This window comes from Zonotrichia leucophrys, chromosome 13 (assembly GCF_028769735.1).
Source record: "Zonotrichia leucophrys gambelii isolate GWCS_2022_RI chromosome 13, RI_Zleu_2.0, whole genome shotgun sequence".
In the NCBI taxonomy this organism is placed as follows: Eukaryota; Metazoa; Chordata; class Aves; order Passeriformes; family Passerellidae; genus Zonotrichia; species Zonotrichia leucophrys.
Window position 1 is genome coordinate 4,469,942 of NC_088183.1, and position 15,848 is coordinate 4,485,789.

The window sequence follows — 15,848 nt, forward strand, 5'->3', positions numbered from 1 at the left end:
GTTATAATAATAGAAGGTTCCTATTGTGTTTATTTCCTGAAGTGCATTTTCATTCATTGAGATGTATACACACAGGCCTGGAAGTGTGTGCACACACTTCCACTGCAGGATGGATCTCCTTTACAAGTGCTGATGAAATAGCACTTGGTTGAAAACCAACTGGTTTGGGGCTTTTAATTTTTATTTTCAGTGGAAAATGCAGGTGATTCATAGACAGCAGTGCTTCATGTGGGAGGCTTGCTAGGCCTCAAGTCCTTGCTCAAGAAAGATGATGGTACAATCACAAAATGCGATTAGTGGAAGGGCTCCACTTCTCAGAGACTTGTGAAAGTGCTGAAGTAATTTAGACACTTAAATTGAAAGAGGAATGATGAAGCCCTGTGTATTTATCAGCATCCACAGAGCACTTTTAAGTAGAGACAAACCTCTTCTCCTTGTTGAAGAGTGTGGCGAGGCAGAGCCCAGCCTGCGGTTGCTCCACAGACCCAGGAGCTCATTGCTGCTCATGCTTGTCTCACAGGGGAAACTGAGGTTCTGGATGAGGTTTGGGGTGCTGAGCCACTGCAGCATCCAGGACTTCTTCTGGGAAGAGTGTGTGTCCTCAGGAGAGAAAGTGAAATCCCCAAAGTGGGAAGTGAAATCCCCAAAGCTGTACAAAACCTGTAAGCTCCAGGCTGCAAGTTCACATGAAAATGGGTATAAGAGAACTGCAACTTCAAGGGAGGTACTTGAGGCTTTTATAACTAAAATAAGAGAAATGGGCCATTTAATTGCTCCAGCTTAGAGGAGCATTTGGAAACCAGCTTTGCTGCTGAGGTTGGTGCTGTGCTCCCCCTCTGTCCCTGGGCTCTTTCAGGTGATGTTCTTGGTGGATTATGCAGCCTTATTGCACATTCCCCTCTCTCCTTCTGGAGAGACAATTGACAAAATTGCTTTGAAAAGTGAGGGAAGTGTCATGATTTATACTTTGGCAGGGATGCTAGCTTTGGAAGAAACATTCTAGTTTCAATATGTGGAAGAAATGTTCACACCACCTAATATGAAAAGGACATCATGTTCATCCACGAGGTGAAACACAGAAATTATTGCATATCTTGCTTCAGAGCTGTGCCCAACCCAGTGTTTTGTAATAAGCTCATCACACATCTGCATTTGGGCTTCATATATCTGTGAACACAATTATTGCATTAGCAGTTAACATAATATTGCATTATTTCCTGTCCAGGAATTTGATAAGAAATCAGAAGCACACTGGAGTTTCAAGCAGAGTTCATGATACAGTAACATTTCAGGATAATGACAAAATATATCACTCAAATGACTCTGGCTTGGTTTAAATGACTCAAATCCATGTCCTGCAGCTGTGGGATTGGAAAGCTCAAAGCTGCACAAACAACAAATTATATGGAGAGTTGCCTATAAAGCAGCTTTAAATTTGGCTGGGGCTTAGGAGCGGAAGAATCTGAGTTGCAAACTTTGGATGAAAAGTGACTTTTTTAAAAAGGCATTTGCATTTGTTAATAAAAAGCAGCTTTGAGCCAAGCAGGGACAGGCTGAGAGCCTCTCAATGTGTGTGGCAGCACTGCCTGGGGTGAGGCTTTTCTTAGTGAAGAGGAGAGCTCCCATTTGCACAGCAGCAACCTGCATGGAATTTGGCTTCTCACCTTGGCGAAGGAAAGGCAGCAAAAAGACTCTCCTCTCTCTTCTCTCTCTTCTCTCTCTCCTCTCTCATGGGAAGAACAGGCTTGGGAAAGGCTCTCTCAGCTGCCAGGGGTATTGGAGGCTTCTCCAGGGGTGTCCCTGCCTGTGGATGAATCCCTGGGAGAGCCTGGGGCTGTTTGTTTCAGTTCCTCATTCTGGCCACTGCACTGGGTGGCAATGCCCCAGTGGAGATGTGCAGGAATTACCTGAGGACGCAGCAAAGGAGATCCAGAGCTCACCTGGTCTGACCTCAGAGCCAACAGAAAGTTGGTTTTAGGCCACTCTTATAGGGAGCAGCATAATTTCCAAGCCCTGCTGGCCCCACCTGGGTAGGTGACAACTGCTCCCACCCAGCCTGGTGCTCTCAGTGGGGCAGTAAAAGATCTGTGTGTCACTTGTACTCCAGTGTTTCTTGCTTTTGCACATTTCCAGGGCCTCTCTCTACCAACTGAGTGAGGAAGTTGCTGCCCATTTCTGAGCAGGAAGGATATATGAGATTATTCCACTCATAGGCTACACATCATCAGTGTCTAATGGGCTTCCTTCATGGGCAGGGGTTAAGGGTTATGCAGAGGGGAAATTGAGTTTATCCTGCTCTACTGTCTCTTGGAATCATCAGAAAAACAGGGGTGGGATCTGGAAAGCCACAGCTGCTTTTCAGCTTCCTGATTCCCTCAGGATATTCAGTGATTCCTCTGTGTGGGGCAGAGAGGAAGAGACCTGGAAATTAAACCTTTTAAATCTTTTGTGCACTGACTCATTACCAGCCAGTTTTCCATTTATTTCATTTCCTTTTTCCTTTATGGTTCCTATTGGTAAGTCAAGGGTCTGTGTGATAAATCTTTCTTGGGTCTGTAACACAATTTACACAGTGAATATCACAGCTGATGTGGGTGGGAGAAGGGGATGGAGAGTCTTTAGTCTGTGGTGCTTTCCCAGGCCTTAAAAATGGCTTGTTTAGTTCCACCTCAATAGTTGGAAAGCCACTCTTTCCTTCCAAACTGCTGTGTTTACACAATAAACATGTTTTTAGTAAAAGCTCTAGAGGAAGGCAGCTTAAGAGCTCCAGGATTCATCTGGATGGAACTCACCAAGAAAAAAAAGAATTGGATTTCATTGGTTTTATGAAGTGCCAGGTTTTGACTGCAATATTCCAGAGGCTTGAAATCTCCCATTTCCCACTAGTGGTGGATATGGAAAGCAGGCCTGCTTGTGTTGTCATGAGTCATGTGTTGGTGGTGTTCAAGATGGGGCCACTTCAGGTTTTGATAATAAATTCTGGCTTTAGGGAACACTTAAGTGACTGAGAGGCAAGAGTTCACATTCCCTTTCTTACCCTACTTGGATCCTGTTGAGAGGCAATGGAGTGGGACCACAAATTGTAGATGGAAATCTCGTGTCTAAAGTTTCTTGGGAAAATCAATTCCCTCCACCCCCAGATGCTGTCAGCCTGGCTGGGCAGATTTATTGTGATTTGAGGAGAGGGACAGGGAAAGAGATGTAAGAGACTGCAGGCTCCACTTTTCTTGGTCCCATGACTGAAAAATCAATGTCAATGTTTCTCATGAGAGCCTCATGGACCATTTGGCTTTTGTTTTCTTGGGAGGAAATAAAAACCATGTCCATCTCCTAGAAACTGCTGGGTGTTTCTAAGCTGGCAGCTGTCCATGCAGACTGGCCCCTCTGTAAAATGAACACAAACAAGGTTGCTGATGGGACCAAATTATTAAAAGTCCTTCTTGCACTAATTAGTAAGAAAATCAGAGTGCTGCTGGGCACTCTGGGTGCCTGTGGGTGATCTTTGGTGCAACTGAGTGTGTTCATGGCAGCCCTGAGCTCCTCTTGGTGCTGACAAGTGATGTTTTATAGGCAAAACTGCTGCCATTTATCAGCAAAATAGGGGTGAGGCTCTCTAGAGCAGCTGGGAAATGTGCACTCCCTCAAGAGGACATGGCCATGCAAGCAGGGCCCCAGCTTTCCTCCTGCTGTTTTTGGGAGTGTTTGGGTGCAGCCCCTCTCCCTCCAGCTGCTTCTCTGCTCCTCAGCAGCGTCCAGATGAAAAAGCCACGTCCTCTCCCTGTCCCCAAGTGCCACAGGGGCAGCTGCCTGCCAAGAGAGCTGAGAACCATCTCAGTCCATGAGTGAAGAATGTGACCCCCAGCCCCAGCAGAGCCAGGCTGCCCCGTGCTGCCAGCTCTGCACGCAGGGACAGCGCAGGGAGGAGGAGGCTTTGTGTCAAACAATGATATCATTGAAGGCTGGAGCAGCACCAGGACGTGGCTCCAGGACAGCCATCAGCAGGAACTGCTCAGGCCATCTGTACATGATGGCACCGAGCCACTCTCCCTTCTTTTGGCTTCCTCGCTTGCATTCAACCTGGCTCCCAGGGCTTCCCAGGGAGCAATCCCTGCCAAGAGCAGGATATTCCACCCTGAGCTTGGAGGCTGAGCTGGGTGCTGGGGACTGACTGATCCTGCTGAGAGCTGGTCCCTGTTGGAACGGTGTGAGGCTCCTCTAGAGCATCCCCAGCTCTGGTGTGCAGCTTCCCCTGGCCCCAAAGCAGCTGCAGCTGCTATCAGCTTTAGCAAAGGAGAGTGCTCCCATCCCCAACCAGCTTTTCCTCTGACTTCATCAATTCTTCATGCTGATAACTCCTCTAATGAGAGACTCAGCGCTGCCTTTTAGGAAGATGATGTGTGCTAGCGATCTGCCAGCTGCCTGACTGGATCTCAGAAGCCTTTAAGTGATGTTATTTTGCATCCAGACTTTTGCAGCTTCGGTGTGAGCTGCTGGAGAAGTGGTCACTACAAAGGCATGTAATGTAACTAAGAAGAAAGAACCAAATTGTGCTGTTTTTTCCAGACTTTCCTTCTCCAGCAAGGAGGTGAAATCTGTATTTTTCTGGAAACTTCCATCAGTGCTTTGCAGGGCTGAGCTCCCCTGGAATTAGCTGCTCAGCCTGGCAGGGATGTTGTTCTGAAATTATGACAGAGAAGGTTTTGGGGTGTGGGTTGGGTGTTTCTCTGATATTTATCAAGCAACTGGTACACATGGAAAAGAGAGGATTGGCTGATAACTCTGGTGCACTCCTGGTGACAGGAAGGTTTGTTTGCTGTTTATTTACAGTTTGGTGGAAAGCTTGGTTCTTGCTGAATAAGCGAGTTGAGCTGGGAATGAAATTTTACACACTCAAAATAAGCCACCAAGGGTGTTGCAAGATGTTCTGTTGTTTTTTCCTCTTTCCTCACTGCCCTCCCCACCACACCTTGTGCAATCAGTCCCCTGTGATAGCCCTTTCTGGCAGTGCTGCAAGAGCCCCAGGGTCCCCTGCATTAAGGCTGGGAACTGTCTTCAAAACAGGATTGTTTCAAGCTCAGAATAAGAAACTGGGCTTTTCTTAGGGGCCCTGTGGTGTGGAGTAGGAGTCAACTGGTGCAGAGAGGCTTGGAAGTTGCAGCACGGAGATGACACAGGCTTTGAGCTGAGCAGCTGCAGAAGTGTCCCTAAAAACTCAGGCAAAGCTTCTTAATCCTCTCTAGGAGGGGCTGGAGCCTGAGTGAGCAGGGATGTGCACACCCCTTGTGCTGAGTGCCCTCATCCTGTGCCCTCCCTGAGCTCTGAGCAGCCTCCCGGGGATGCTGGAGGGGAGATCAAGTGCCTATTCATGGCTAATGCTTTCCAAGAATAAAGGAGCAGGAGGGAAACACAAGAGTGTTTGTTTGGGAATGAGGCAAGCAGGCTGTGCAGAGCCTCAGCTGCTGGAAATGCACGGGCTGGTGTCTGGGCAGATCACACTGCTTCACTGTCTGCCCCTGACACACACCAGATACCTGCCAGAGCATTGCTCAGGGCAATTTCCTGCCAGTTAATGCAATCTGTTGATTAAATATTTGTTTCTTGCACCCTTGCTGCGGTCAGGGAGATGAAGGGAGTTATGTTCTGTGGGATGTTGCTTATCTTGGGTTTGAATGCAGCAACCTGGCCTCCTGATCACTGACAGCATCTGCTGATAAGAATTAACACATCAGAAAGACACAAAATGAGCTTTTCTGGGCTGTGCTGAGCTTTCAAAGTTCAGATAAAAGCTGCTGCTTTCCTGACATCAGATGCTATCAGACACAGCAGTGGCACAGTTGTCTCTTGTTAAGCTGTAGGTACTTGTTCAGCTGCCCGAGCCTTTGGATGCCAGGTGGCATTTCAAACACTGATAAAAGGTTTTGTTTCCTGTTGTTCTGGTGTAATTTAATTACATATCACAGGCAGCCAGTCCCTTTTTTAAACAGAGATGTTTACAAGGTTGATAAGATCTGACCGACAGGTACCGAAAACCAAGATGGAAAAATCTTTGTGTGTGTTTGTGATGCAGCTTTCTTCATCCAGCTCAAAGAAACCAGGCAAAGAAAAGAAGAAAACTTTTTTTCCTGCTTTGTAGCAGTTTAGTTCTACAATCTGGTGCATGACATGCTTTAATCAGGGATGCAAAGGGATTGAGCTGCAGCTGCATCTGAGAACACATTGCCCAGGGTGCATGTGGCATCCTCATGGGTGGCAAATGTGGCACTTTGGTGGCCTGACAGCCCCGTGGGGCTGCTGCAGAACTGTTCCATCAATGGGGCATGTCTGTGATCCTCCTCCAAATTTTTGAAGACCAACTATTGTTTTTAAAAACTGCTTTAATCCTACATTTTATGGCTGCTGAGATGGACACAGGATATGACCTTCTTGGTTTGGCCCAGATTTTGACTTGCTGTACTTTTTACACCACTGTTTAGCAAATGCAGATGTTTAAAAAGAAGGAGAAGGCTGTTTCCTCTGGAACAAAATCAAAATGCTTTCTTTCTAAAGGAGCACAGGAGCTCCTTTTATAGACTTTTGGTCTGATCCTGGGTTGAAGACAGGGAGAATATTGTGTACATGGGGATGACATGAACAAATTCAAATTGGGGAATCAGCATTTTCCCATAACAAAAATGTGAACCAGCTTCTGGGCAGCAGTTGAAATGCAGATAGAGATTAATTTATGATTGTACTCGGATCTGGGCAGTGGAGACAGTCTGGGTTTGAGCTGAGGACTCACACCAGCACCCAGATGTGGCCTGTGTTGTGTTTGCTGTGCAGGACTTGGTGCTTTGAATTTAATCCCAGTATAATTTGAGGCATAATTTGGCAATAGAAAGAAAACTCTGCGCAGATATTTGTACCCATTAAGGGTCACTGATTAGGTTGGGATGCTGGGTCTTTAAAAGTCCTCATGTAAAAATGGAATTGTTTACTTGCAGCTGTTGGAATTGGATCTTGGTGCCTAATTGAACTCAGGGACAGGCTCTCTGTTATTGTTTTAATTTAATAAATGGCTCGAAAGAGCACTTAGATGGCTCGTGGGGCCCTCCCAGGAGCGGATGTGCTCTGTGAGAGGTGCTCAGCTCCTGCCAGGGCAGTGGAGGGATGGAAGTGCCCAGGTCAGCTGTGCTCCCACCTCCTGGCCCTCTGCCATCACAGCGTGCTCTGCACAGCTCCCACAGCCCGTGGTGATGCTCCTGCCATGGATCCCAAGGCTTCTGGTCCACCAGGAGCTGCTCCCTGGGCGAGGCCTGGCAGGAGGGAGAGCAGGGAGCAGAGCACAGCTGCTGTCCTGTGGATCCCTGTCTCCCACCTGCCCTCTCAGGGTGTTGCAGCTGGTTTCACACCACGGGTAGAAAACAGTGACTGCCCCAAATCCACAGCAGCAGGAATATTTACACTGGCTTCAGAAAGAGCTGGCTCTAGCTGATTTTCCAGCACCCCAAAGAAGCAGAAATCCAGGTCAAAAAGAAAAGTCTTACCATTTTAATTTTTAACTTTGCCTTTCTTTCACCCCTCCACTGTGTCTACAGAAACCTCTTTGCACCAGGCTACACTGAGACCCACTACAGCCACACTGGGGAAGCCCAGAGCAGCTCCCTGAGCCACACGGTGAGTGCAGAGATCCCTCCGTCCTGAGCCTGCAGGGCACACGGGCTGGGCTTGGAGAAGCAGGTGAACCTCCTCCTCCTGGGCCTTTTTTTATAAGGGCACAGATCCCCACAGCTTAGAGCTAAAGGGGAGGGCAGTGCAGCTTTCTGATCCAGGAGGTTCCAGTTGGAAAGCTGCTCCATCCCCCAAAAATGGTAAAAACATCTTTCTGTTTTGCCTGAGCTGTGTTATGAGAGCCAAGGTCAGCCGCCAGCATTGCTCCCCTCTCTCTGGGTGCTGGGGAATTGTTTATTCCTCACACTGCTCACCCTCTTGCTTTTAGCTTTGCCACCAAGGGCCTTCCCAGCCTTTGGGGAAAGCAGCCCCTATAAGCCAGCTCCCGTTCAATATAAACCCCATAAATTACTGATCTCACCCAGGCTTGTCTGCCCCTGCTGCAGCAGCACAAAGATGTGCATTGGTCACAAAGCAAAAATAAGAGATAAAATCCCCATGAGATCATCCTTCCCACTGCTGCCCGGGGGTGAGGGGAAGGGATATAATGAATATATTGGTATTTCTGCCCCAAAGCCTCCTTGTCCCTGCCAGAGGCCGCCTTTGTCCCACCAGCTGCCCGCGGTGTCACTCTCTGTGGGGCTGCAGCCACATCCCTTGGGGCACGGCCCGGGGCCACTGCCATCGATGCATGGGCAGCTCCTGCTCCAGCAGAAAGATTTGGGTCTGCAGCCACCCCAGTCCCCCCCTGGGGGACTCTGAGCTCTCCATTTTTGCTGGCAACAAGGAGCTGTTTGACGCCAAATTTCGCGGCGGAGTCACGGAGATTTAGCGCTGATAATGAGCTGCCAAAGGCAGCGGAAAGGGAACACAACGAGCGGGGAGTGTCGGCAGCGCTCGCACGGGACTCGGAGACGCCTGAATTTATCCCATGTGCCGTGTCCATCCCAGCAGCCCCAACCCTGCCTCCTCTGCCTTGCAGGAGCACTGCTTCTACCACGGCACCGTGCGCGGCTGGCAGCGCTCCAGCGTCACCCTCAGCGCCTGCCGAGGGCTGCGGTGAGTGCCGGGGGCGCTGGAATCGGGAATGGACCGGGAATGCCCTCGGAAATGCCCCCAGGAATGCCACCGGGAATGCCCCCTGGAATGCCACCAGGAATGTCTCTGGGAATGCCCCCGAGAATGCCTCTGGGAATGGCCCTTGGAAATGCCACCAGGAATGCCTCTGGAATGCCCTTGGAAATACCCCTGGGAATGCCCCCGGGAATGCCACCAGCAATGCCCCTGGAATGCCCCTGGGAATGGCCCTTGGAAATGCCACCAGGAATGCCCCTGGGAATGCCCTTGGAAATGCTCCCTGAAATGCCCCCAGGAATGCCCCTGCTCAGGTGTTGCCACCCCAGCTCTTCTCCCAGCAGCCTGGTTCTCTCTAAATGGATGGAGAGCTCTCAAAGGCCACTCAGCCTGGGTATAAAAAGGGCCATGTTGTGGAAAATGCAGAATTTGGGGTGTCATTAGTAGCCATGCCCCCCTAGGCAGCTCCAAGACCCTTCCCCTGTGTGCTGCCAGTGTGGATGGGTGCAGTGACTGAGTTTAACCTGAGCCCACTGCAGCAGAAGACTCTTGTTGGTAGCTCAGGGCTGCGTCTGTCACAGGCAGGGACAGGACTCACCATGTCCCAACCCAGTGCTCAACACTTGTGCAGAAAGCTTCTCCCACTCTCTCACAGCTGGCAATTTGCTGTGTGTTTTGGGGCAAAGTCTTCAAGGCTGAGCTCCCTCCTGGGCTGTGAGCTTTCTGCTGTCTGCTTTCTCCCCAGGTGGTGCCAGGGCTGTGTGTGTGAAACCTTTATTTTGGGAGTAATGGAGTCTTTGGCTGGAAAAGGGGGTCTGTACCCTCAGCCAGGACTAAATGAAGCAGTTTGTTGTGACCAAGGAGCTGCATTCATTTACACCAGCTCAGAGTTTGTTTCCAAAACATCCCACGGGCTTTATTGACATTAGTGGTCATTGCTCTGGAGCCCTGCTGGAAGCTGTGCTGGTGGGACTGGCTCCAGCCAGGAAACAGCCCCTGCCAAAGCAAACCTGAGACATCCCAGTGAGTGCAGCACAGGCCAAAGGGCCCAGTGAGATAACCAGGACAGTGCAGCCACCTGTGGCTTGCAATAAACATTCCAAAAGCAAAAGCATTCGCAGGTGTGCTGTGCTTCTCTCAGCCTGTGTTTCCCTAGGCTCTGCCTTCCAGAGATGTTCAGTGTGCCTGTGCAGAGGCTTCCTGCACTCCTGAGCTCTCCGTGTCTGCTGGCAGCTCCTTGATATATTTTTCTCACTGCTGGGGAGGCACAGGAGCTGAGCACACGTGGCTGTTCTCACTCTGAGCCTGCAGGGTGCCCATCAGGCCACACATTTTCTAGAGGGCATCACACACACATTTCCAGCTCTCCTGGCTCTAAGATGCTCATTGAGAAATCTAAAACCATCTGGTATATGCATGACCCAGGGAGAGCTCTGCTTTTCCTGTTGACAAACAAAGTCTTCACATTTTTCAAGTCAGGTCTGCTAAAGGCAAAATTCTTCTGTTGGTAGAAAAGCTTCCACTGCCCCTAAAGAAAAAGCTGTAAGTTAAACTTCTCAGGTTGCAGCACATGCTCCAATAGTCTCTCAATGTCTGAGGCCCACTGAATGGATTTTAAATACGGAAGGTCAGGGATTTCCCCCTCCGAACTCAAAACATTCTCACCCTTTTTATTAATGAACTACCTGGATAAGTGTCTTGCCAGAGTCAGATGGGACCTCAGCAGCAGCAGCAGAAGGATTTGTCCCCAGTTGCTGTGATAGTAATCAACTTTCCCTTTTATTGCTTCCCCTTTCAACAGAGGACTTATCACACTGAGCAGCAATTCCAGCTATATCTTGGAGCCAGCTCCTGACAGCCCAAACCAGCACTTGATTTACAGGGTGGACAACCTGAGGCTGCAGGGAGGAGCTTGTGGCCACCAGGGCACTGTGCATGCAGCTGAAGATTGGCTCAGAAACTTCACAGCTGGGATGAAACCAGCAGGCCAGAGGGTGAGCAGGGCTCAGCCTGGGTCCATGCACGATGCTCCAAACATCCCACCTGTTCCCAGCCCTGCTGTTTCATAGCAGCATCGCTGAGAAAGTGAAATGAAGAGCATTTACGAGGTTTTCAGCAAGCTGGATGTGAAACAGTGGCTCCAGCAGGGAAGTCAATGAGTGTTGGGGACTGTGGCGGGCTGTAGCTGTTCCTACATCCCACACAGGAACAAAGGGTGGGCTGAGGACAGGCTTGTGGGCACCTGCTGTAGCTATACTGACCTTGGTTGCCCTAAATCAATCACATTTGGAGGTCCCTGTGTGCGATGGGGTGGGGTGAATGGCCAGTGAGAAACAAACTGGGAAAAATGACCTCTAGATATATTTTGTGAAGAGTTTCTTGGGGAATATTGGGGGAGTAACCCAATAACCCAGTGTTGCTGCTGCTGCAGGTGAAACGGGACACTCTGCAGGCTACAAAGTATGTGGAGCTCCTGCTGGTGGCTGATTATGCAGAGGTAAGAAATGGGATTTTTTTTATACCCAAGGAGCACTGGGCACAGAGCATCCCACCTGCAGCATCCCCTGGGGCAGGGAGGGCTGCTGAGGCTCAGCAAGTTTGCTTTTGCAGTTCCAGTGGTTCTCAGTGGACAGGGAGAGCTGTGTCTGGGTCACTTTTGTCCTGGCAGCCACCACTGGCCTAGGGAGAGATGCAGATTTGGATGAGGGCTGAGGGTCAGTTCTGGTCTCAGGGTAGCAGTGGTCAGTCCTAGTTGTGGCTGAGAGAGCCAGGATTGAGAAATTTGGGGGTTTCCAGGAGTGATGTGCTTCTAACTGCAGTACACTTAATCTCTAGAGAAGATAACCGTGATGATGCTCTGCTCTGAGCTGCTAGCAGATATATAAATAGACATTTTTAAGGCTCCAGCTCACAGAATAGGTCTGGGAGAAGCAGAGTGGAGTCAGCAATCCCTCCCCCATCCCCAGCCTGGACAGGCCAGACACACTGACAGTGCAAACCACACAGTGTTTTACTGATTGTTTAATCTCCAGCACAGACGGGAGCCAGGCTGGTCCTATCCATAATTTACAACTTGAAACTCCAGTAGGGAAAACCACACAGTGCTCTGGGCTATAATTTATTGTGAACAAAGCTAAAGAGGCAGAACCTATTTTGGTTTCTCTGTTGGGCAGCAGGACACCAGGGAAACTGAGAAAACACATAATACCCAGGAACTGCCATATGTTGTTCACCATTTGATCAGAGAAACTGGGACAGAGGCTCACAGTGTTGTTCTTAAATGCCCTTTCTTTGCTGGGTCCCTCACTAAAAGAAAAGTCCAGGGTTTTGTCATCTGTTAAACAAAAATCTGAACATTTTGCCATTTAACTCTTTCAGCCAGTTTGCTAAAATTACCTTATTCATTGCCAAGTGGTTTAAACAGGCAAATTGGTTGGATGAGTGAGATGTGATGAGAGCTCCAGCAGCCTCAACCTCAGACATGAAGTCCTGTTATCACACATTTCACCTGGCACATTTGCCAGTTCTTTGTCAGCCCCCGGCTCTGGGGGCACTGATAAGTTTGGGTTGCTTCACTGTGCCACCACTTGAGTAGCACCACTGCCATGGTGTGCCAGGGATAAATTCTGAATATACCTGTACAGGTAGGCCTAAAGTCAGATGTGCAGTGCAGGGAGACTTCACTTCAGAGTTACCTTCTCATTTCCAGAATAATGTGGCTCATTTTAACACATTTCAGCTCTTTGTAATTGTCTTTGTGCTGCCTGACATGTTCATTTTGTTCAGTTTCAGAAACATCACTTCAACATTGAAGCAACGAAGCAGAAATTACTGGAGGCTGCTAATTATGTAGATAAGGTGAGACTGTGTGTGTGAAAGGAGGAAAGCAAGGCCCAGATCATAAAATATGATAATTAATTGGCCAGGAGAAGGCTGGTTTTTTGGGAGGGAGAATAATGTTTTGGCAGCTCTCCCCAGTGACTTGGAGAGTGTCTGCCAAACAATTGTGTTGTTGCAAATCCAGAACAGGGTGGGGGATCTCCATTCCTTGGAGCCAGCATGAACACCTTGTGTTTTACTCCATTTCTGTAAAAACTGTTACCTGAGTAATGCTTTTTGAAAAGGGACTGAGGTATTCACTTGAAATGGTAGAAAACCGGGGAAGTAGAACTGGAAGGAGCTTTCAGAAGTCATCCCTGCAGTGCTGTTGAAGTAAAACTTCTTTACTTTTCAGATCTACTTCCTTTCTGCTCCCCTTCAATCCCTTCCACCACTCCCTTCACCCCATTACTCATGAATGCTTCTCCTGTTGGCACTTGACATGGCAGAAGTGCCAACAGGAGAAGGAATTTTGACATATTGGAATATGAAACATATGATATCAGTCTTCAGTCTTTTTCTTCAGATTATGTCTCCGCCAATCATTCAAAAATGAAAGCTCAATGTCCGTTTCAGTTTGAGTTTAGGTGGTTGCACATTTCTGTCTGCAGAGCTCAGCACTAAGCTGAAATGCATTTCCAGAGCAAGCATCTTCTCTGGACATGTGAATCTTTAGTAGCAATTAGCAGGATATATTTGAGTTTTAAAACACAGTAAAATAACTTTGTGGTCCTCATTTTATCACCTCCTTTCTTTTCTGTATCTTAGTTTTATAGAGCCTTGAATATCCGGATTGCCTTGGTGGGGCTGGAGATCTGGAATTATGGGGATCAATGTGAGGTAACAGAGAATCCCTACTCCACCCTCAAGTCCTTCCTGGCCTGGAGCAGCAAAGAGAGGCTGCACAGAAAACATGATAATGCCCAACTAATCACGTGAGCTCATTCCTCCTGTTTCTGATGAGCGGCTTGGGTGGGTGGGAAATCAGTTTTTGTACCATGATATCCTTCCAGGATTCAAAGTGGCTTTGTGGAAAGCATTAATTGCCAACCCACCCCACTGGCACACAGAGCCCTGGTGCTGGGAGCCAGCTGATGGTGGCCTGTGGCTGATGGGCCACTGATCCATCAGGGCCAGCAGCCTGGCCAGCAATGCAGGTGGCATTGGGAGAAAAATTTGCAGCAGCTCTCTGATGTCCTTACCTCCCCCATGGAAATTCATGCACCAGGATGAGTCAGAGGACCTGTGGAGTTGAAATGCAGAGATAAAATGCCTTTTTCCTTGTTTTCTTTGGTTGGGTTTTTTCCCCTCTAACATTACTGTATTTCCTCTCCATCTGGTCATGTCCTGAGCCCAATTTCCAGGGCTCCCATTTCAGAGATTTCAGGGTGGTGCAGAATTCCAGCTCAGAGGCAGGAGCAGAGCGTGGCTGCACCTCAGAGGTGTTACCTTCTACTCCCTGAAATCCCCAAATCCCAGGCTGGCAAATATCAGGCTTATGGTAAATTAGTTATCCACAAACAGTACTCAGCTAAGGATCCAGAGCTGGTCTTTTCTGTGCTTGTTGCAAAGCTCAGCAGGAGCACTTTTTGGAACCAAACCATTATAAAAAATAGGATTGTCTGGCTGGCCCACAAAACAGAGTAGCAGTCCAAGATAAACAAACCTAAAGGCTTTGTAGCTCTGCTATGATGTCCTGCTCTGGAAGACACTATAAAGGCAATGTGTCCCCCTAACCCTGTGCACTGCAGGGTGCATTTCCCTGCCTGCCTCCTCGAGTGCCTCAGTACCATTTCTTGCTTTTCTGGTTGATTTTAGGGGTGTGCCCTTCAAAGGTACCACAGTGGGCTTGGCTCCCGTGATGGCCATGTGCTCTGATTTCCAGTCAGGAGGAGTAAACATGGTAAGTGATTGCCAATCCCCAATATAAAGCTTCTTGCCAGCAGTGAATACACAGGAGAGATGCCTCCTAAAGCCCAGGGAGAAAATATTTCCTGTGCATTTCTCCACTCACCTGCTTATAGGCAGGAATACCTCCAGTAGATATTTTCTGTTGGGAATTTAGCTGCTAGAGAACAGAAAAGTACAAAACCATGACTAATTCCAAGTCCTGCACCTGCACAGATAGCAGTGTCCTTGGGCCTAGCTGTGGTAGGATAAAAAACAGTGAAAGAGACATGAGAAAAGAGAGATGTATCCCCTAAGGAATGAGGAAGAGTTGATAGTATAGTTTAACCAATAGATTGCTTAGCTTACAGAATATTCATAAGCTTATTACTCGCTGTATAAGTGTCTGATGCTCTCTTCAATAAACGGAATTTGCTTATCACTCATATTGAGTGTCTGAGTCTCCCCTCACCGACAAATGGCTCGACCCTGTCAAAGGCCCTCATTTCTCTGTGACAATTTTCTACGTGTACAAATGAGAAATTCCCTTCACCCCATTGACCCAGAGGTGCACAGGACAGGCACAGGTAAAATGCTGATGTGGCTCTTTGGCCTTGCACAGGACCACTCTGATAATGCCATTGGAGTTGCTGCTACCATTGCCCATGAGATGGGACACAATTTTGGCATGAATCACGATTCTGCTGGCTGCTGTACCACCCCTGCAGCAGATGGGGGCTGCATCATGGCTTCTGCCACTGGGTGAGTTCATCCCCATGGGCTCAGGGAGGAATGGGAAGGGCTTTGTTACAAGGGCCTTGGTGGAGTAAGAGCTGGAGATGTAGAGTGAAAGTGGGTTTGTTGCTGCCTGCTGGAGTCAGTGTTTATTGATAAAAATTTGCTGGACATACCCTGGGGTCATGGAGCAGTAGCAGTTTGCTGATTCCCAAGGAACTGATTCCTGCCTGAGACTGCCCTTAGGTGATGGCAGCATTTGAAGGTGGAGCTCTGAACTGTTGGGCAAAAGGAAAATTTTCCTGTTCCCTTTTCTTGAGAATACTCCTTGGTTTCTGAGAGCCTGTGTTTAACAGGAAAGAAGTCATTGAGAGAAAGGGGAAGCAAGAGCGGCTCTAGAAACCCATAGGAATTTAAAATTTGATTTTGGATGAGGAAACATAAAAATTTCTACACGAAACATGCCAGATGAACTCATACGCTTAAAGCCACATTCACCATTTTCTCAAGCCTTCCTCTATGTGAACAGATTTTTTTTTTTCATGGGCATCTTCTTTTGTCTGTATCATTTCCTCCAAAACCATTTGGGTGAGAAGTGAAAGCACAGTGGTATGCAAGTAGAGCAC

At 48.4% G+C, this 15,848-nt stretch overlaps 1 protein-coding gene across 1 annotated transcript in view; it reads left to right on the forward strand.

Annotated features, from left to right (window-relative positions):
* Positions 1–15,848, forward strand: part of ADAM19 (ADAM metallopeptidase domain 19) — a 32,050-nt gene that overhangs the window by 5,130 nt on the left and 11,072 nt on the right. The window contains exons 4-11 of the mRNA XM_064724786.1: positions 7,575–7,653; positions 8,630–8,706; positions 10,523–10,715; positions 11,153–11,218; positions 12,508–12,579; positions 13,369–13,535; positions 14,419–14,503; positions 15,110–15,249. Coding sequence (XP_064580856.1) covers positions 7,575–7,653; positions 8,630–8,706; positions 10,523–10,715; positions 11,153–11,218; positions 12,508–12,579; positions 13,369–13,535; positions 14,419–14,503; positions 15,110–15,249 — 879 coding nt within the window. The remainder of the gene's footprint in view (positions 1–7,574; positions 7,654–8,629; positions 8,707–10,522; positions 10,716–11,152; positions 11,219–12,507; positions 12,580–13,368; positions 13,536–14,418; positions 14,504–15,109; positions 15,250–15,848) is intronic.